We start from the raw sequence: 21,013 nt of genomic DNA on the forward strand, positions 1-21,013 counted from the left end.
TTTACCAAGAATTTATCTTTATTTTTTACAATTCGAGAAAGTCAACAAAAATATACATCTAACACTAGCCACTATAGGTTAATTGAATAAATCTGAAATAATTACTTTCTCCACTTCAAATAATTGAAAGCTTTTAATTTATGTATGATAATTAAATTCAAAGTTGAAACATGTTTTTCAAATTCCTCATATTACGTTGAAGAATATGTCACTTCTACAATTTCCAAGATGAAATATATATTGTTATATGGAACACCGAAGTTCAAAGAATAGATAAGATTTTCTGCTGAGAGTTAGAAATTCTTGCAAAAACATAGGTTTAAGGATGACACAATGGTTTCATATGCAAGCAAAAGATTATTTGTAACACTGGGCTTTTTATCAAAAAGCTTGGGTTTAAAAACAAAATATAAAAGAAAAAAATAGTAAAATGTATTTTCAAAGCTGAATTAATTTACAAAAAATAAGTTATTCAAAAATACAAATGAAAAAGAACATGTTTCAATTTTACTACAAATACGTTGAAATAAGTCAAAATCAAAATATTAATCTTATCACATATATAATAATAATTTTTTTTTTGAACAATCAGCTCTTCATACTAGATGGATAGCTCTTGCATAAAATTAAAAGGACCAGAGGCCATTGGTCAAACTTTAAATCATACTATATGAGACCTCTTTTCTTCTTGTAGGCCTCAAGATTAAGACTCCTCCTTGGAGCTAAGTCGTTGCTTACTGCTTTAGGCATTACCATAACTGGATTAGCTGCAACAATTAAAAATATTGAAGTTATTGAATGCCATAGAATAAAGACTAGTTTTTGCGTTTCAAGACTTGTTGGATGATTCTCAGGGTTGACAGACAAAAGGATATTGGTCAACAGTTACTGACTTTTAAAAATTATAAATGAATAATGTCAGTGCAATCTAAATGAGTTAATTCTGCACATAACGATTTGTTCATGTTAATAACTACTAAGGGTATGGTCCGTATATCGCCTTGGTTACTATAGTAAGTGAGTTGGTGGTCCCTATATATCAAATTCCTCAAAAACCGGTGACTATTTTCTCAAACTTCGGGGGGTTATGTCACCAGAGCAATCGTACTTTTATTCTGGTTAGGTTCGGTAACCACGCCCTCTCCGGTTGGCAGTTGTCATTTTAATTTTCAGATTATTGTTTATGAATATTTTCCATGACATCTAACATTCAAAAACTTCATTATTTTAATTATGAAACAAATACTATTAAGAGCCATTAAGAACAATTAGTTATTTACAAATTAAAAGAGATCAACCATTTATAACCTCTAAAATCTGTCAATGAAAAATTCAGTTGATCATTGACAAATGTCAAGCGATCCGTAAATACGAAGCAGGTTACCTCAAACATTGTAAACTACTAATAACCGTTCTTAAATTCTCGGCGATATACGGACCATACCCTAAATGAATATTATTGAATCAATGCCTTGAAGTCAATATGAACAACTTATTGTGTAAATATATATTTACCTGGTAATGGTAGCTCAAGGTCAATTTTAATATCAAAGTCGTGAGCTGAAAAGAGGTCATCATGTGTAACTTGAGCTGGTTTGGATTTCGGCTTGGGAGTCTCTTTCTGTACAGGGGTCTCTTCTGGTTGAGGTTCGGGAGCTGATGAAGTATCTGTTTGTGGTCTGAAGTTCATGGTAGGTTTTGTGGAACGTCTAGTGAATGGATCATCAACCTGAAAAGAACAAGTTTGTTAATTAACTTCGATGTTGTTAAGTTAGGATTTCTCAACAAATTTTGATGGTACAGAGTTCAAATTCTTCTGTAAAATTTCATAGATTATTCGAAAAAATTTTCTAAATCTCTCAAACTATTTGATAAAGCACACAAAAGTGGATGTTTTCAATCTGCATGAATATTTCTCAAAAAAATAATAATCAAAGAAGACACATTCTAAACTGCAAATTCACATCAATTGGACATGTATACAATAAAGTTTCATATACGAAAGTGTTATTATTGATTTCTGTTGTGAAGATCATAAACTTATTATTATGTGATAGCATTTCATTATAAAGATTCCTTTGATTCATAACATCCTTACTCTAGGAATCTGTTTGGTTCAGTATTGTTTGAATTCCCTTTCTATAACTAAACATAAAGGAACAAATATGCAAATAACTAGTGTTCACAGCAAATTGAAGTAATCATAAGATCACAATGCAGTTTAATTTTCATCGTTCAATAATTCTGCATGAATTATTAGGGTTTTAGAGAATGAAACCTCAAGGTTCCACTGTTAGAATATGGTAAAGGTCAATGATAGAAAATGAGTCGTGAATGGAAAGTAGAAGATAAATAACTCAAGAGAAATATTCACCTTTTTTCCTTTATTTGCCTTGAGTTCTGCCATAATTGCTTTTTCAGCTTCTTCTATATTCCTTTTCCTATTACGATCATTGATGTAAGAGATGCTAGATATCGTAGAGGTCCTAACTTTATCAAGATGTGAAGCTCTTTCCTCTAATTCTGCCAATTTTTGACTCAGCTCTCTTGCCAAGTCTTCATCTCCTCTGCAATGGGCAGATTCTCTTTCTTTCATTAGTTCCGTTTTCTTCATTGCATAATTATATGGATTTTGTTTGAATCTTTCCTTTTCTTTGATCTGAAAATGAATTAGTTTAATTATAATATCTAATATAATAAGTTGTGCATCGGTTCAAGAATAATAATATGTTTTGGCAAAAAATATAATTAGGTACTCACAATTCTTTCTATGTCTTGTTCATTGAATTCATAGTGTATTGCTTCTTTAATATCAGCTTGTTTCTGGTCAATAATTTGTTTGGTAGGAAAAGGTTGACCCGCTGCTGTAGTTGCTTCAACCCATTTATGATATTCAGCATCAGTAAATTCCTGATTTGAAATAAATTCCAATCTGAAAACTCGGTCTTGATTACCATGCCTAACTCTGACACCCTGAAAAAAGGATAACATAATTATATTGCCAAATATAAAAAAAATATATCTTTGCGAATTATGAGATGATGATTTCATTACATATGAGTAACTCCACACTCATCGACATACCTTATTTGTTCTAGTATTTCCTAGGACATAAACCTTTGCAGTTTCATAAACACCTATTATTTCTGCAACTCTATAAATTGATAGATTTCCTTGTTGACCAATACCGATTTTAACGAAACAGCCTTTAGCTATTCTATCGAAAAATGGCATGTGAACAAATCTTTCTAGTTTATGTCTTGAAAGACGAATCAAGTTTATTTCTTCTCTGGTTGGCACATGCACTTGAGTCTTTTCCTCTTGTTGTTCCTCATTATCACTTGAGCTAGAACTAGAAGAGGAACGTGATCTGGACCTAGCAGAAGTAGGAGATTGTCTTGATTTTTCTTTTGAATCTTCATTTTCAGACTCGCTGTCACTATCATCCGAGTAAACATCTGATGCTTTTAACTTAGTTTTCTTCTCTTCTGCTTCTTTCTCATCCTTTTTCCTTTGTTCTTCTTTTTTCTTCTCTTCAGCCTCTTCACGTTTTTGCTTGTCTTCTCTTCTTGCTTTCAGTTCAGCCATAGCATTCATACGTTTATCCATTTTTCCTCTATTTTCTTCAATGTTTTTCTTTCTTTCCTTACTACGTTCTTTATGATCAATAGAACTGAAATCAGTTTGGAGATCACTTTGATCTTTATCAGAATCCTTTTCATATTTTCTAGGTGCTTCTTCTTTCTTTTCCTTTACTTTCTTTTCTTTGTGTTTTTTAGCAGGTTTATCTTTTGCTCTCTCTGCCTTCTTAGCTTGTCTCAACTTCTTATTTATTTCAAACCTATTTAAAAAGTATATAAATATTTAATATATCATGCAATCAACATTATTCTTTGGATTGATTAACTATGGTATTACAAATACTCACCTAGTTTTCATTTCCTCTCTTCTTTCAATACGTTTGAATAGCTCGGTCTCTCTCTCCTTCTCCGTTAAACTAGCTAAATGTGCCCTATCTTCTTCATCACCCATCATTTGGTCATCATATCCATCATTGAATTCCTCTTCTTCAGAAGAACTGGAATCAGAGACTTCCCCTTCTTCAGGTTCTGAGTTACTGTTACCACCACTGTCTGAATCTGTATAAGTAGGACTCCCTTTATGTTTTTTTGTTGTAATTTCATTTTCTGAATCTGAATCGGAAAATGGTTCAGGTGATTTTCGTTTTCTACCCTTTTTGTTAGACAAACTCAACAGTTCCTAAAAAATGAATGGAAGACCTTGTTACCTTCAATTCAGGTGATTGAATGATTGTATAGTTAGGTATACTTACAGAATCCACATCGTTATCCGAATTATCACTACAATCACTATAAATTGGAGCTTGATTCTTACGTTTAGCCATGATCAGTCAAATAAGTGCAACTTGTAAGAAACGAATGAGGTAGTTTCCAATAATCTGAAGTTAAACAGTTTGTATAGTAATCAACATCGATTCATAATCTCAATTAAATAAACCACATTTTATACAAAATCTCAATAAATACCTTATATCATTATCTCCTATAACTGGGCCTACATAAATATATTCGCACTTAAACGACAATTCATGTCATTTAGTGTCAATTTTTAAGTGTCGTCAAGCCTAAAAAAGTATTTTCCTCAGAATGTGTTTCGATGTTGCCAACCTAATCAGAATGCGATAGTTCATCTCCGAGCCACCTATCGGCGGAGAAGGGTAAGTTCATGGGTAGGGTCAAAAGCTTAGCAAAAGCAAAATTTCTTAGCATTATAATCGCAGAATTACCTTTTTTGTAAAATTCGTTTACGCACAATCGTTGAGTTCATGCAGTAAGCTCAACAAATATAAACTTTCTTTTGAGACACCTTGTAATATAATTCAATGAACGCATTGTAACATAATATAATATATACAACATTTTAGTTTTGTATTATTGAAAAAATTTAGTGATTTTTTTTATGAATTTATGAAATGTACAGATATACAATGGTTACTACAGCTTTATTACAATGTATGTATAGGTGTATGGATTGATGTAAACAAAATTGAATCCATAGTTGCAGATTAGAAGTAAGACCATAACCGTTTTGAGTGGAGTTCGAATATTATAAAATCAATTAAATGTTTTAAGAATTATATAATGAGATAATTAGAAAGGTTTACATCTAATTGTTTTTTTGTGACAAATACAAGGTGGCATCTCGCCACAGTCTGAAATTATTATTACATCTAATGGTTTGCCTATTTTACGACCATATCCATTTATTTTTACTAGGACGTCAATACCCTTCGTTACTTTACCGAAAACTTCATTTTTTCTGTCTAATTCCGGCATAGGACAGAGTGTTAGACATAATTTCAAGTTATTCGAATGTGTTTCATCTCTGATCATCGATATAGTACCTGGAAATAAAAATTAATTAATCAAAAATTACACAAAAAAACAGCGACGTGTGAAATGAAAAAAAATGTATTCTAATAGGCACTGAACTTTTTAGTTTCTTGTATTTTGTCGTATCACAAAAAACAACTCTCGAAATCCTTCGGAAAATTCAAATTATTGTAAATATTTATTCATCACAGATTTGTGATGAATAAATGTATTATTATTATTGGTGCTTATTTTCCTGATAGCAATGATTCATGTAGATTTGATAAACTCGTATAATGATCACAAAAGAGTAGAGCTCCAAGAACCACCCTGTATCTCGAAAACAAAGCATTTTCAGGCTCATGTTTATAGGACTTTTTACTTTAGAAATCACCCAAGGAATCTCTCATTTTCGTTTGTACCTTCAATTTCAAGTACATTCTGTATATTATATGTATAAGTATATTATGTATAATAAAGTCACTTAACTTAAGTATCTACTTTAATGCAATTAAGATACTGTTATCTGACAGTTCTGATTTTAGAATAATTGATTAACTCACCTGCTCTGCTATGTTTCATTTTGAAAATCTTACGAACGGGTTTCGTGTTTCTTTTCCCTTTATTCTCAGTTTTATTGTTTGTAATGAAATTACTTTCGAAATATCTATCTTTCACAATACGTTGTACTATAATGTTCTTCTTAGTCTGTTGACTGTATTTCTCACAAAAATCTACAAAATTGTGTACATGCAAAGGAGCGATTTCGTGGTATAATTCGATTGTGATTCTTCCGAGGTATTCACCATTCTGCATAGTAAAATCCATGAAACACCTAATGATGATAATTGAGAGAATATAATTAGTAACCAAGAAGAGCAATCCATCAGAGACCTGCTATAAGTAAAATTCAATTTGGCGCCTATTTTGGCACGTTGTTTGTCATGAGGGTAAATGTTGTGACTTCTTCAATTTATTTCAGTTGTTTTTTTTTTAACAGCGTATAACCAACAGAAAAATTTACACTTCAGCTATGATGACATAGAGCCTACAGAATATATCTCTAAGAGTATATATTCTATAGTTGTGCCAACCGACACCATTAAAAAGTCACGTGATCTGAACTGCCTAGTTCACCTTGAATCAAAATTGCCGCCTTTTTTAAATAGTAGGACGACCTTCAAAATTAGACTCCTCCCCGGTGCACAAGCAAATTTGGTAATTAGAACCCCCTCTCAAGAAGTGGGATTGGGACGCCACTTCGATCATTAAAATGCCCTACCACCATGAGAATTATTAAATATAATTTTTTTTTTTTTAATGTTCCACTATTGAAATGTTTTTCGCAACCATTGTTTTGTGGTGAACCCTCTCAAGCTGGGGGGTTATTGAAAAACAAAACTTACTCAATATGATTGGAGATTTTTGGGAATCCGATACTTATAGAAGGCTGGGCTTTGACTTCTTCATCCAAATCTCTTTTTTTTAATACTGTTAAAGGATAATGTGCAGCTTTTCTTAAAGAGTCTAGGAAATGTCTCCACTCTTTAGGTTTGTATGCATAATAGGATTTCTGAAAGGATGTTTAAAAAGGATCACAGGAAAAAATTCCAGCGCCATTATTATTCTAAGGTCTAAACGAAGAGTTCTCTAAGTGAGATATAGAGTTGAAAAGTATTTTAACTTTGATACAAAGTTTCAGAAGAAGACTCCAAAGAATACGGTACTTACTACTGCTATGATTCTTTTGTGAAACTCTTTGTTTTGTTTTACTATTTTTAACATATTTCCTTTTTGACCTTGCCAATTGGACATATGGAAGTTAGCGGCACTATTCACAGTATCTGTGAAACCCTGAAATTAAAGCATTTTGATCCTAATCTTTTGAATAACTGAAAAAAAGCAATAGAAATAGTTATTTTTGAGTGCTCGCACTATCATTTTCTTATTATTTGTCATAAGCACCATAATTGCAATGATGAACCAGCAAAAATAAGAATTATCAAGAAGTAAAAGCCTATGGCAGTGTTACACCAAATGTAGGGGTCGGCGACATCATGTAATGTGTTTTTTGAAACAATTAACTTTTTGTTTTTGATAATTTATAATAAAAGAAATTTTCAATACTAACCCCAAGCCTGTCCATTTCTATCAAACGCATCATAAAGTGCTTGTTTTGTTTGTCAATCATCATAGCTTGATGAGCATCCTTATAACAAATTAGGGGCTTGAATTTGACAGAAAGATCTAAATAGGGCGGTCTCGCATCTACTATCGGTTTGGCGTAAAAACACTGAAATATGAGGAATGTTATTGATAATGATAGAGATTAAAAAGTCAGAAATTCAATAACCCATTGATTATTGGCCCCTAAAATTCATGGATCGGATTTCTAAGCACACAGCAGCAGATTTCCCTTTTTCGTCCGAGAAATTTTCAGTTAACGATGTGGAATTTGCAGAAATCAAGAATTGAATAAAAATAGCACTGAAAATTATTTGCATTCAATTCAGTAGAAAAGTTAAAGTATGCAATGTTGGTGCTTCTTGCTTAAGAATACGATCGCTAAATTTCAGATTCAATACAAAATACTTACCCTCTTCCTATGTTCATTGTATTCTCTCAAGTCGCTCATCCAAACATGCTTTTCAACTCCAGCTTTGTTATATCTAGGTATTGTAGTAGGCACAAATTTTGTACATCGACATGGCAAACATGCACATACTTTTCCTTTATCGTATTTTTCCATAAGTTTTTTTATCACACAAAATTTTTAAAGTATATTATGTTCAATTGACATCCAACATTACAAATGTCAAAAATATAATGAGAACACTTCAAATTTCACATAAAGATTATTCATTTTTTTATGCTACTCCAAAAAACGAGTTTTCTTCAAATGTAGTTAACCTCTTGCCAAAAAATTTAGTGTAAGAAATGGTTCTTTAAGGGTTCAGCAGACTTAAGGTCAACTCGAAGAGATATGAAAACAAAAGACCATTTTTCAAATAATTTCAATTTAGAATTTTGTGATAATTGCAATTTATTTTCATAAAACGATTCCAGTAGTTCATTATCAAATGAATGAGAGCAAACTTCTATTTTTGGGGTTTAAATTTGTTTGGCAAAAAAATAATTCACAGATAAACAATCAATAATTTATTCGGTATATGAAAAAAATATAATTATACAGTTAACTTTCATGTTTGTGTTTATACAATGAGATTTGTCGTTCAACTATCTGATTGAAAGTTGTTTTCCCAATATTCACTGAGATATTTTGAATACTTCTAAATAAATTTTCAGAAGAAATATTGTCAGGTAATCGAGTAAGAAATTGGGCACCATCCAAGAAATCCATTTTCATTAATGTATCTTGATATAAATACAATATACCTGCAAAAATTTGAATACTTTAACATAAGTCAACTATTAGTAAATTCTCGAAAAATTTTCAAAGGAGCAACCCACCTAACTAACTCATGCTAAACAAAAATATCTGAATTTTTGATTAAATTTGAGTTAAAGAACTCGGCCTAACGGCCTCGTCGGACAATTTCATGTCGAGTGCAATAAACAATTTTTGCACGAGTTGCATACAACATTTTTTCTACGTTCATGCAAAAAGCAAAGAATGTAGGTGTAGGAAAATGAAAAGCGCAACTTGAATACTTTATTATCAATATCGATTTGCAATGAAACAGGAACTAATACGTTACGAACAATTTAACTCAAACTTTATTTTTACCCTCAATGTTGAAAGTGAATGAACAATTGGTGACAGCACGTTGAAGTAGAATGACAGATGAGTGCAATAAAAACTTTATTGCACTAGTGCAATAAAGAACTTCTTTTTCCACTGAATATAGTTCAATAAAGTTTTGCTTTTTGCATGAATGTAGAAAAAATCATTCAATGAGATAAGACATTATTGAAAAGCTGAACATAGCTATTTTCTGATTGTATTGTTGAAATAAGTGAATTCTTGATATTTGTAGATCTATAACTCCATTAATATTAATCGAGTGATATTGAACGAAACTTACCTAACGCTGTTCGGAAAATGAACTCGTATCCATCTCTGAGGAAGACATCCCATATTCGACAGGCAACATCCAATGGCATAGCTCTAGCAAATATCGTATAAATCCAGTCCAACAAATACAAATCTGGAGTGAGGCCCGACTTTTGAAAATGAGCAAATAATTTTGGTAGGTTATAGTTGAACAACTCATGAAAGGCTTCAAAATAAGCCAACATCTGATTTTGATTCAGAGTAAAGGCCGATAGGTGGAGTGGTTGATTCAACAAATTGGCAAAACATATAAAAGCACTGTTCAGTTCCAAGTTTAGGATCAAGATAGCGGCAACATATGACATACCTTGAACGTAACCCACATCTGGCCTGTAACAGACGTAGGCAGCTAAAAGAGAATGTAATATTTCCGAGTATGGTCCTCCTTCTTGAAAAATACAAAGATGAGGAAATGTCCTTGAAATATCTAGTTTTATAGCATCAAGGCTGCGTTCTTGATTACTAGGTGACTCATTAGATTCTTTGTTAGGACTTTTCAATTTCCTTTTTGCTCTAGCAAGGCATATTTCGTATAGCTGTTGGGTTAGATTCAATTCGTTGCCAATTGCCAAACTCCATACTTTTCCTCTAATATTCGATGGAAGACCTTGCCACCATAGCTCTCTAGTTTTTTTATTATCTCTCCTGGAAGATCATTTGATATACTTGTTTGGAAATGTGAAATATACTTTTTCATCTTAGAATAAATATTATAACTGGATATTTATTACAGGATGTCAAAGTTAATCAGTTTGTTTTAATTATCCAGAAACTGATTTTGGTAAAAACTTGGTACGTTTATTTGCAGTGAAATGAAATGAATGAAACTCAATAAAAAAAAAATTAGAAAATTTTACTGGTGTCCAATTATTTTCCCTACTCATGCTAATTTGCTTAACCTCTAGGGAACGATTAGTGTTATTCTAAACACATTTAAAAAAATTTCCTATTATCGCCAATAATCATGCAAAGTTTCAGCCAAAATGGTTTTGGGTGATTAATAAAAAACTGATTTTTCCTGATAACTTTGACACCCTGTATTTCAAAAACAAAACAAGTTACAACACATACTTGAAAGAGAAAAAACATATTTTTGCCTGAAAACCGATTCTCAACATTTGGAGGTTCAAATCCAATACTTACATTGCTTCCCAATTTGGTAAAACTTTTTGAGCAAAGTATTTTGCAGCATTAGCCAATCCTTCTTCTTGTTGTAGCTGCTTTTTTTCCTGTTTTTTCTTATTTGCAGAATGCATAGCCTCTTTTCTTTTAGCTGCAGCTAATATAGCTTTATATTCTTCTCTATGCTTCTCCTCTTCCTCTAAAGATTTTGCAGGCACATTTGGAGGTCTTGAAAAAATTGAAATTAGACAATTAAAAACCACCATTTTGAAGTGGAGGGTTTATATTCGTTTGTTGTTGTTAATGATATTTACAATATAACATGATTTTTAACATCAACTCTCCTATTGTAAGAAGCTGGCTTCTGATTTTGCAATTTGTTGTAGTGATTTATAAATCTAAGATAGCAACATCTTTACTTTATATTTATATATTATATATTTTGACATATATACTTAAAGAATTCAAATATAAAATTTCTAAAAATTATGGAGAAGTACAAGGACAACTAAATACCAATATGAATTTATGGATTGTTATGACTGTAACCTCAGGTGACTTATCCAAGCTTTCACTTTTTTAGATACAGGATTATGAAGATCACTTAACAAAAGTAAATTATAATAAATTATTTCAAAATTTTTTAATAAAATTTCATTGGTATAATATTATTAGACCGATACTATAAATATTACAAATGAATGATGACAATTTGTATATTTTCATAAAAGCTGTCAATGTCAGATTTCAGTAATTAGTTTTAATGAAATTTAAAAAGAATGTTTTAATATTTCATATTTTCTAGCTGTGATCTAGATTGGCGAAAACTATTTTAATCTATTCATCTTTTGACAAATTTATATCTATAATATCATGATAAATACCTTGAGTATTGAAATAATGCGGATGAACTTGCTACATTTGGATGAGATAATGATGAGATTTCTTGATTATTACTCCCAAAAAATTTGAAAACATTTCCTATGGACGAAGGTACATCAGTCTTCCAACCAAGTAGGATATTTCTGAAAAGAGGAATATATTACCATTTCTACAAAATAATCCAGTCACTTAAAATAATAATCGAAACTGCTGGATTCCAATAAGCAATAACCTAATTCTATTAAAGCTGGTATATTTGGAACATATTTTTCCGGATAAACTTGCAAATTTAGTGATTGAAGAATACGATATAAGATTATGAGTTTCGCATAGAAATAACAGTGTTCTATTGGCACCTTCCAATCACTGGTTATACCTTGGACATTGAGGGTGGGAAACCAAAGACTCAAGTGACATTTGTTACAGTCTACAAGAAAAATAAATCGAGATTCCTCAAGTAAAATGATAATGGTTCCATTGGAAAATGGTAGCTAATATCAATACTAGATATAAAAGAAATGATTGTCATGAATCCTAATCATTTACAGTCCAATACATTTGAATAAGGTGAGACTACAATAATTAGGAACAGTAAAACAAAATTTGTCCAAAAAATTATTATTCTCTATGAAAAAAAACCTCATTTTATAGAAATGAGAAGTACTTTTTTCCACTCTAATACTTACCAAGATTGTTGTTTTTGAAATTGATGCATGTAAACCAGGTTTCCGACAGGTAAAGAGGAAATATGTACTATCATTTATTATCGCTGCCTTCAATATTACCTATTTAATAACTCAAAAAATATTATTCGAAAAATACTATTGAATAATAAATCAAATTTAATCAGAGAACCAAAATACACCTCTAAGAAAGTACCAACCCAACAAAATAACAAGACACAAAAACATGTGAAGCTTATATGTAACATGTATCAAAATCCTCGGTTATATAGGTGAAACATATTTCCAAATTGCGAGAACAACTAAAATTCATCAAACTATTCTAATATCTTTTACATCAAGCAAAACAAATAATTAAAATTTGTATTTGTCTCTAAACAGCACCATTTTAGATAAAATAAAAAATAAAGTAATTTTCATGAATCTTGTTTTATTATTTCATCTATAATGAATTTTAACCACTACAGTTCAATATTAAACTTTTCGAATAATAGACAAGATACATTTTCGAAACCTCCATGAAATATTCACAACCCAAATAAAATCCAATATAAAACTATCATCCACAAACCAATCAAGGTTTTCCCTGGAAACTAGAAAAGACAAACCTGAGAGTTTATTGAATTTTGATGATCTAATTCTCAAGATACGAATTTTGTCTTGCTGTTGCATAGTAAAATTATTATAATTCACCTATAACTTAGAATCCGACAGTGCTGTTTTTGAGAAATATACAAAATAACTCATTCAGTGAATGAAACAACATAGCATAAAAATAACTAGAAAAAATTTAAATTTATTCAATTAATAATGCCACGCCACTAATTTTCTATGCTACATGACTTCCTTGAATGAAATTCACATAAAGGAGTGTGTAAAAATCAATGAAGCTTTATTTACCTGTTAATAAAATTTGTCAGTTTTCTCTTCGATGTCCATCCTGAATTAACATCATATGTACAGGGAGTTCTTCCATCTGATTCCGAACTATTAGTTGATAAAAATTGACAATGTGTAGGCACTGCATTCGATAATTGTTCAGATGTAAATATATGCTTTAATTGTTCACATTCATTACTTCTAATTTCTGTTGAAATTTGTTCATTTTGGTTGAGATCTTTACTTGAAATATTATTAGTTCCCAAATTCTTTCCTATGTGAGATTGTGAGAGGTTTGTGAGATTTGTCGATTGACTATTAGAAGCAAAAGATATGTTTTCAAAGGCTTCATTAAGCGGAGATTTTCTTCCATTTTTATTAAAATTATTGAATTGAGTATTCTTAGATTCACATTTTTTACACGAATTAGATAAATACATCCTATTATTTCTTGTTTTATCACATTTTTCTGGCCATGTTTTGAACCATGAATCACTTAGAGGATAAGGAGTAGAACAGCAACAGGAAATATTCTGATATTGATCACATAAACTAGAGATTTCTCCTTCATTATGAGTATTTTTGAAACTATCAGGTAGACTTTTAACTTCAGCGTCCTCGGATGATGAACAATCAGTTTTTTGACCCATAGATTGGTCTGATGAATGTGAGCTACATTGCAACACACAGTTGTCCTCAATTATATCATCCTGGACCAAAACGTTACTTTCATTTTCAGTATTGACAAAATCAGAGAGTACATTACTCTTACGATAATGTTCAATTTTCATCCCTTTAACATCAGTCAACTCTTATTAAATGAATATAATAATTAGATAATATAGCTAGGTATAACCTTCAATATCAACTTTTGTCACTTAAGAACTGATTACTTTGCAACATATTGAAACCGAATCAAGTAAACATTAAAATTTGATTGCAATGAACGATGATTAAATCGAGAAGAATTTTTCATATTAATAGGTACGAAAAGTCATCATATAAGATGATTAATACTTGTGATATTTATTTATCACTTTCTACAAACGAAAACATTTCTGAAGTTTAGACAGATTCATCATTTTGCGCATGTCCAAACTTTTTAATGATAAGGAATAATTGAACCTTATTGGAAATGAATGGATTAGGGCATTTTCGAATTAATTAATGTCCGCTAATTGATAATGAAAATTTCATAGGTATGACACAAAATTATCTTCGTGTCATAGGTTATCTGTTACTATTTTCTTATTGATAAGCCTGGATTTCTCTTGATTACTAATCAACAATATAAATTGATTTGTTAAAAGTTTTTGAGCATTTTCTTGACTCTATATTGTCTTGTACACTTTTATTTTCAGGTGGTTTATTGATTTTACAGGTATAAGGTTATAAAAACATAATTTAATGAGGAATGATTTTGAACATCATTTATTTCATAATGAGTTGTTACAGAACATTTTTGAGGGCTTATATAATACAAAAAAACTTAATATAAAAAAAAAGGAAAAATATATCTCAATGTACACATTTATGCAGCTCTTGTACTCAATTTCTTCAATACTTTCAATCCCTGCTCTTCATACTCTTCTTTTGACATCCAAAATTCATCTCGATCCTTCACAACATCTGCTAATACAGCCCCTCCAATGAAAACCATATCTTTCCTTCTAGGAGGATCTTCAATGCGAATTTTGAATTTATTCAACTTTGAAGTGTCATTCTTTAAAACTCTTTCTAGATATAATTGTTTTATTTCTCTTTCTAGGCGGGATGGTAATCCAGGATACATTGTTGATCCTCCAGACAAAACAATATGTTTGTAGAGTTCTGGTCGCATATCTATGTCGGCAGCCTGAAAAAAACAAGGAAAATTGTTAATTTTCACCAAGAAAACTACATTTCTTAACGATTACCTGAATAGTATTGAAAACCATTTCAGCTATTCCCTGTCCTTCAACATTTATAAGATGGGGCTGAAATAGTGCTTCAGGAGCTTCAAATCTCTCTCCTCCCACTTTAATAACTCTTCCATCTGGTAAAGTATAAGGTTCAACTAATACTGTTGTTTCTAATGCTAGCCTCTGTTCCATTTCTATGTCATAGCTAATGTAACACAATTTTTCCTTCATCATTCTGACCTAAAATTCTCAACATCATAAAATTTCCAAAAAAAAATTTTCAGCTGCATGATTTTAAAATGCTTCGCAGCAAATGAAAGATTAACATGGAGCTTTTAGAAGTTAATAAAAATATCATAGGTTAGGAATATACTCAGATTTTATATTGTAAAGACATCATTTTTTGCACAATTATGAAATGTGCAAACAACTTTTTTCATTTTTTTTTACAAACCATTTACAGGGTGTTACCAAAGAAGTACGAAAGTTTATAGGGGCTCTTTCATATAAACACAAGACTTTCCTAGGGAAAGTACATGCTTCGAACAAATCTGCTGCAAATGGAATTGAAAAAATGTAGTAGGTGGCTGTAGCGATTTTTCATTTCTTTAATTATTCAGCAATTTCAAGCAAAACATTTTTTTTTCTTATTTTTGAAAGCGTTTCCTTTTCAAGGAAAGGCTTAAGAACATTTGTTCACATGAAAGACTCCCTTCAATTTTTGACAAAGATTCACTCCCTTGAAATTTTCGTACTTATTTGTCGTTCATGTCTCTTGAGGGGTTTACTCTATATGTTTCTCCATAAATTCCATTAATAATAACAATAATATTAGGCATAAAATGAATAAGCAGATAAGTCTTGGCCATGATCAATCATCAGTTTACCGTTTCAAAATCTGCAGAATGGTTGAAGGCATATCCTCTCAATAGTAACAATTTAATAAGATAACGAGTAATATCTCTACCAGCTATATCTAACCTCCGTGTCAAATGTGGAAGAGCATATTCTTCATAAACAGGACAAATGTGCGTGACACCATCTCCAGAGTCAATGACTACACCAGATAATAATCCCTGAAAATTGAAACTTCATATAACAGTTAATATTATTGTAGATAGAGATGAATTTTTAGTTAGTACAAAGTTTGAATAAAATTGAAGGAAGACAGGATAACATGATTTAGAAGTGTAAAGGTGAGGTCAACAACGACGGAAAATAAGTTGAATAATTCAAGCTAATTGACAAATATACTTATGTGATAGATAATCAAAAATTGAACTAGACTAGTTTTAGTTGAGTGTTTGATTTTACATTACATAAAACTATCAATTTTTTTTTTTACTGCAAATTACCTGAGCATATAAGGTTAAAACAGCTTGTATTGCAACATAAGCACCAGCAAAGCCATATTTTTCAAACATAACCTCAATCATTCTTTCCCGGTTCTTGAGCGGATTCATTGGAGGCTCAGTGAGCAAAATCTGCAAAAAAATTGTAATAAGAAAAAGTACATTCTTATGGCAACATCAAATTCTTATTTGTTCATAGTAATAGAACTCTAAATAAAAGATATAAGCTGATTTTTCAATTTTATTTTTGTGTGCTTATTTATGTCCAAAAGGCTGAAGGACCTTAGGTCGATGGCCATTTGTTTGTTTATGAACAATAAAGGACTGTTACTACTACTATGTCCAAATTTTGGGAGTAAAAATTGGAAATGAGTTCAATGGTTCTTTTTTAGATAAATTATTTGAATGAATTAGGTATAAATTCAAATACCTAGTTATAGTCATACAAATTAAAGAATTCATTGCATCAAAGTGTTATGACTAATAGCTACTTCCTGTTTGATAAGAAAATTACTCATTCTTTTAAATTTATTATACAATATTTAATGCTTTTATGAACACTAAACAATAATTTTTTTTTTCTTCATCTTAATGCATATCAAAAAACAGAATATCGAATTGACTTCACTTACTTTGGTGTCTTTGGGCTCCAAATTCATTTTTTTTGGTCCAAAAGTATAATCCCATACATGGCACATATCTTCCCAATTTTTGACAATTCCATTTTCCATAGGGTAATTGACTTCCAGAAGGGATCTCAAAGCTGAAGCTTCATCTCCTACCATTAAATCCTAGAAATAAAATACTTTTATGATAAACTGGAGTTAATAAGGAAAAAGATAGCCACCAAGTCCACTCTACTTACTGGAAGTGTACTAGCAGCTCCCTTAAGCATGAAAAGAGTTATTATACTTGGATTAATTGAATTACAAGGTTCTTCACTGAGATTCATTATGAATAATACAAAAGAAAAATCAAATTTATATGAATTGAATTCATGTTCGAGGTTATCGATCATAAGTTGAACTTATGCTAGAAGGTGGAATCAAAAATATTAGTCGTACTGAAAAACTCAAATCATATTTGCTTTGGCTTCTAGCACACCTAGCTGTAGCTTGAAGCATATAATGATATAATTAGGTAAGCGAATACAACACTAAAAAACCTACAATTCAAAACATTACGAAAGTGCTGATTAAGTCACGGGTAAATCGATTAATTAGTGATTAAATAACACGAAAATATTTACAGGTAAATGCAAAACTAAGAAAATGACTCACGTTTACATGTAGGCCCTAAAATTGAAAATTGTTTTCTGAAATTTATGTACAATTTGAGTTTGTCTAGAATACTTGCCTTAACTTCAATATCTCCTATTTTATTAACAGCCCTTATGATAGGTCTTCCAACCATGGATGGAAATATATGAGCAGGAAAATTGCTTCCGGCATACCCGCACTTGACAAACTGTAAAACGAAAAAGAGGGATTCGGATAATGTTTAGGTGAGTTTCTTCTTACCCCAGTGCCATTATCACAAACAATAACTTTTCTTCCTTGACTATCCATTACTGACAAGTGGGCTTTTTATTCAATTTTGTTGAAAAATTTACAAGAATCTAAAATGACAGCTCATAGTTTCGTTTACCACACCTAAACAAATCTTATTGGAATGACATGACGCAACATTGGGACTACTTCTGATATCAAGCATAGAACAAGTATGTATAGAATGGAAACTCTCATGATAAAATTAACACTGCTTTCAGCGACCTCTTGCGGTTGTTTGTGAAATTATAAAATGAGCGCGCGAAAATTTGAAATGCTTTGTATTGAAAATATTTCAATTCAATTCAAGATTTTGAATGTGAAAATAAACAACGTACGAAAATAAGGTAATAAGCATTTCTTTTTGAATGAGCTATATTACCATTATATTCCTGTACGAGTTCTTTCACATCCAATATATTTGACAAGAATAGAGGCTTAAGTTCAGAGAAAACACAAATTCATATAAAAAAATCATCTATTTAAAATTTTACATTTTTTTAAATATTTCTAGTATGCCAAATTTTTAATGTGTCCTTCACAATTGCATATTCAGGCTATCAAACAGCTTATCCATAAAAATCATCAGCTCTGCAGTGCCCACAGCCTCTAGTGTCAATTAATTGTTGTCCTCGATATCTGTAGGAAGCAAAACATTCATAAGTACTTATATTTTCATCAAATTTATTGCAATAAATAGTTCTTAATTGACTCAATCAGAATTGAAAACTTTAATATACCATTTGTTTAAAATGTTGGAACTCACAACTACTTCCAAAAGTGTGCCCGATTAAAAGCTGTTGGAGAAACATAATTCATCAGTCTACTGAAATTTGCTGATGAATTAAGTTTCTCTACATTTTTTAGCCGCTCTTTGTATGATGAAACTTTTTTTGGATAATTCTCAGTTTTCTACTCTGATCAATCAGACATTTTGATAGATAACGTTCATTTTCAGTTAACCTTTTTCTATATATTATTGAAGTTTTCTGAGGGTGCTTAAAATTCTTCAAAGTCTCTGTTGATACTTCCCTCTCAACATCACTTTGGAGATGTATTCCTTCAGTGTCATGAACTTCTCCATCTTCCCCTTGATTTGAAGATCCTGTGAAATATAAATAGAAAAGTAAATAATAATTTTCTTGCCAATCATATATATTTATATATACATATGCAAAACTACTATTGAGGGTAAGTTTTTAAACAAAGATAATATTTATGGACAGCCGAAACATTCGTCTACGGTTAGCACTTCTCCTTGAGGACTATACTTAATCGCTTATCGTTTAACTTTTACACAGAAGAAAATATAACAAAATTTAACTCACCAGGAAGAAATAATTCAGGGATAGCAGTTGTCAAATTCCTTTAAGGCTATCTAATTTCACTTCTTACAAATTTGTTGAGGAGTTTTAGAGTTGAGCAATGGATAACTAACTTTTTCGAGCCAAAGTTTGAAAATTGTTGGCTGCTTCTCTTCATTCGAAAACGATGACGTTTACTATACATATCTCCACAGTTAGGAACACAATATTTGTTGGATTTCAAAGTTGACTGCGACATAATAAATCTCTTACCAAAAATAAGGTTCGACGGATCAACTGAAAATTTTTGAGGTTAAGTAAATAATTCTCGAGGTAAACAGAAAATCAGCGATGCGAGCGGTCTCTGGAAGGTGTTGGTGGAACTAAATTACTGTTTCAGAGTTTAGTACCTCAGTTTCTCCTCTATATATACTTACTCTATGATATCAAGTCTGAATGACTAATGGACTTTTCAACTAAACGAAATATTACTTGATGGGTTCCATTTTATGAAACCTACATTTGGATACTATGGATATTCTTAAGGTATTCTATATTGTGTTCCCAAGGAGGATATATATTATTGAAAGGAATATTAAAATTTAGAGTAATGGCGCGACAGGCTTGCAAAGCCAGTGGATATCACATGGGAGTTACACAAACAAAAATTAGAGAGCGAATATTGGAATATAAGATATATGAGCAGGAATAGGAAATAATGTTTACCATTGTTTAAACAATGGTAAAATAGACTATTGTACAGGGTGTTTCCCAATTGTGGGGTAAAACTTCAGGAGGTGATAGAACTCAACAAAATGAGGAAAAGTCCCTAATAAACATAATACGTCCGAAAATGATAACTCTTTTTGATTTATTATACATTTTCTGCGATAATGTTTGAATACATCGATTGATTTGAATGGAAAACTGGTCACATGCGCAACTTTTAATTTTCTCAGAAAAATTGAGGGGTGATGAATGAAATTCCCGTTAATTATTTTTTTTTAAATTCGAGAAAAATTTCGACGGTTTTTTCCCGAGAACAGCTTACCTTATCGAAAAACAAGGGATACATTTTTCACGTAAAATTTATCGGATTTTTAGAAAAAAAACTGTCGACATTTTGCTCGAACGTCAGAAAAAATGCACGTTCAAAATTAGGAAAGTAAAACGCTTCATTTATTCGATTATGTATACATTTTCAGGAATTCCTATGTACTTTTAAGGCAAAAATCGATTTTATTTGGCAAAAAATCAAATTTTATGGCCATTTTACTATAGTCCAATGAAATGAATGATATAGGTAATGAAAGACAACTGAAATTCGATCAATTTATTTTCTATTTATAATAAGTAAATGAACATTTTATGTACAAGAAAACACATAATCGACATGCTAATTAAATATAAACGATTTTTATGATATGTATGACTTAAACACCTATAAGGCTGGTCTCAAGCAACCGATGTATCTTCCTGAATTTCTATCCTGAATTCATAATATGATTTCAAGATGAGAAATTGTCTCAATATTCTAAAATTAGAATGTATGTGCAAGTTCGTGATTTTCAGATTAACATGAATTCAGAAAGATATTATGGTTGCTTGTGGCAAGCTTGAAAGAATTATTACAGAAAAAGATAAAAATTACAGAGGGAAATGGATATACACCAATGGAAGGATTGTGATTGAGATAATATGATTTTCGATTAAATTATTTTAAAGTTAAGTCGTTTCTATATAATTATGTATGGTCAGTGCATGTTAAAAAATTTCGAAAGAACTAAATATTAATTCTGTTTGGAGAAATGTATTGAAATTATTGAAAATATAGTGTTTAATTTGGTATCTGGCTTTTGTTGAAAGAGTTGGCAG

At 30.9% G+C, this 21,013-nt stretch overlaps 4 protein-coding genes and 1 long non-coding RNA gene across 6 annotated transcripts; all 5 read right to left on the minus strand.

Moving 5' to 3' along the window:
• Nucleotides 1–410: 410 nt before the first annotated feature.
• Nucleotides 411–4,701, minus strand: LOC123674109 (RNA polymerase-associated protein Rtf1). Its single transcript, XM_045608981.1, has 8 exons — nucleotides 4,548–4,701; nucleotides 4,334–4,459; nucleotides 3,929–4,260; nucleotides 3,085–3,841; nucleotides 2,761–2,973; nucleotides 2,375–2,659; nucleotides 1,516–1,729; nucleotides 411–767 (listed from the first exon to the last, which is right to left on the minus strand). The coding sequence occupies exons 2-8, from the start codon at nucleotides 4,403–4,405 to the stop codon at nucleotides 667–669; spliced, it is 1,974 nt and encodes a 657-aa protein (XP_045464937.1). The 5' UTR covers nucleotides 4,406–4,459; nucleotides 4,548–4,701; the 3' UTR covers nucleotides 411–666.
• Nucleotides 4,702–5,144: 443 nt separating this feature from the next.
• Nucleotides 5,145–8,214, minus strand: LOC123674110 (peptidyl-prolyl cis-trans isomerase E-like). The gene is made up of 6 exons (XM_045608982.1): nucleotides 7,990–8,214; nucleotides 7,525–7,686; nucleotides 7,125–7,247; nucleotides 6,800–6,966; nucleotides 5,957–6,228; nucleotides 5,145–5,425 (listed from the first exon to the last, which is right to left on the minus strand). The coding sequence occupies exons 1-6, from the start codon at nucleotides 8,140–8,142 to the stop codon at nucleotides 5,172–5,174; spliced, it is 1,131 nt and encodes a 376-aa protein (XP_045464938.1). The 5' UTR covers nucleotides 8,143–8,214; the 3' UTR covers nucleotides 5,145–5,171.
• A 323-nt stretch (nucleotides 8,215–8,537) lies between these two features.
• LOC123674112 (TBC1 domain family member 14-like) lies at nucleotides 8,538–14,146 on the minus strand. The gene is made up of 5 exons (XM_045608984.1): nucleotides 13,056–14,146; nucleotides 11,475–11,615; nucleotides 10,612–10,818; nucleotides 9,440–10,113; nucleotides 8,538–8,789 (listed from the first exon to the last, which is right to left on the minus strand). The coding sequence occupies exons 1-5, from the start codon at nucleotides 13,823–13,825 to the stop codon at nucleotides 8,587–8,589; spliced, it is 1,995 nt and encodes a 664-aa protein (XP_045464940.1). The 5' UTR covers nucleotides 13,826–14,146; the 3' UTR covers nucleotides 8,538–8,586.
• A 303-nt stretch (nucleotides 14,147–14,449) lies between these two features.
• On the minus strand, nucleotides 14,450–17,969 carry LOC123674113 (actin-related protein 2). Of its 2 annotated transcripts, XM_045608985.1 has the most exons (8): nucleotides 17,808–17,969; nucleotides 17,644–17,754; nucleotides 17,568–17,582; nucleotides 16,920–17,078; nucleotides 16,291–16,419; nucleotides 15,823–16,011; nucleotides 14,951–15,175; nucleotides 14,450–14,889 (listed from the first exon to the last, which is right to left on the minus strand). In XM_045608985.1, exons 1-8 carry the CDS (start codon nucleotides 17,853–17,855, stop codon nucleotides 14,566–14,568), a joined length of 1,200 nt encoding a protein of 399 aa, XP_045464941.1. In that variant the 5' UTR covers nucleotides 17,856–17,969; the 3' UTR covers nucleotides 14,450–14,565. The 2 variants fall into 2 exon arrangements, with proteins under 2 accessions (XP_045464941.1, XP_045464942.1); XM_045608986.1 differs by lacking the exon at nucleotides 17,568–17,582.
• Nucleotides 17,970–18,294: 325 nt separating this feature from the next.
• Nucleotides 18,295–19,583, minus strand: LOC123674114. The gene is made up of 3 exons (XR_006746577.1): nucleotides 19,163–19,583; nucleotides 18,798–18,939; nucleotides 18,295–18,473 (listed from the first exon to the last, which is right to left on the minus strand). It is a non-coding gene; the product is annotated as an uncharacterized LOC123674114 (long non-coding RNA).
• Between the last annotated feature and the right edge of the window lie 1,430 nt (nucleotides 19,584–21,013).

This window comes from Harmonia axyridis, chromosome 2 (assembly GCF_914767665.1).
Source record: "Harmonia axyridis chromosome 2, icHarAxyr1.1, whole genome shotgun sequence".
Taxonomy (NCBI): domain Eukaryota; kingdom Metazoa; phylum Arthropoda; class Insecta; order Coleoptera; family Coccinellidae; genus Harmonia; species Harmonia axyridis.

Coding starts and splice junctions, on each gene's coding strand:
- LOC123674109 (XM_045608981.1), bottom strand. CDS start 4,405: ATGGCTAAACGTAAGAATCAAGCTCCAATTTATAGTGATTGTAGTGAT. Junction 3,842..3,928: donor AGAGAGGAAATGAAAACTAG/GTGAGTATTTGT, acceptor CTTTTTAAATAG/GTTTGAAATAAATAAGAAGT. Junction 2,974..3,084: donor GAAATACTAGAACAAATAAG/GTATGTCGATGA, acceptor TCCTTTTTTCAG/GGTGTCAGAGTTAGGCATGG.
- LOC123674110 (XM_045608982.1), bottom strand. CDS start 8,142: ATGGAAAAATACGATAAAGGAAAAGTATGTGCATGTTTGCCATGTCGA. Junction 6,229..6,799: donor AAAATCTCCAATCATATTGA/GTAAGTTTTGTT, acceptor TATCATCATTAG/GTGTTTCATGGATTTTACTA. Junction 5,426..5,956: donor AATGAAACATAGCAGAGCAG/GTGAGTTAATCA, acceptor TTTTATTTCCAG/GTACTATATCGATGATCAGA.
- LOC123674112 (XM_045608984.1), bottom strand. CDS start 13,825: ATGAAAATTGAACATTATCGTAAGAGTAATGTACTCTCTGATTTTGTC. Junction 11,616..13,055: donor CTGACAAATTTTATTAACAG/GTAAATAAAGCT, acceptor TCCTCTTTTCAG/AAATATCCTACTTGGTTGGA. Junction 8,790..9,439: donor CATTTTCCGAACAGCGTTAG/GTAAGTTTCGTT, acceptor AAATTTTTGCAG/GTATATTGTATTTATATCAA.
- LOC123674113 (XM_045608985.1), bottom strand. CDS start 17,855: ATGGATAGTCAAGGAAGAAAAGTTATTGTTTGTGATAATGGCACTGGG. Junction 16,012..16,290: donor TTTTAACCTTATATGCTCAG/GTAATTTGCAGT, acceptor TTCAATTTTCAG/GGATTATTATCTGGTGTAGT. Junction 14,890..14,950: donor TGGTTTTCAATACTATTCAG/GTAATCGTTAAG, acceptor TGTTTTTTTCAG/GCTGCCGACATAGATATGCG.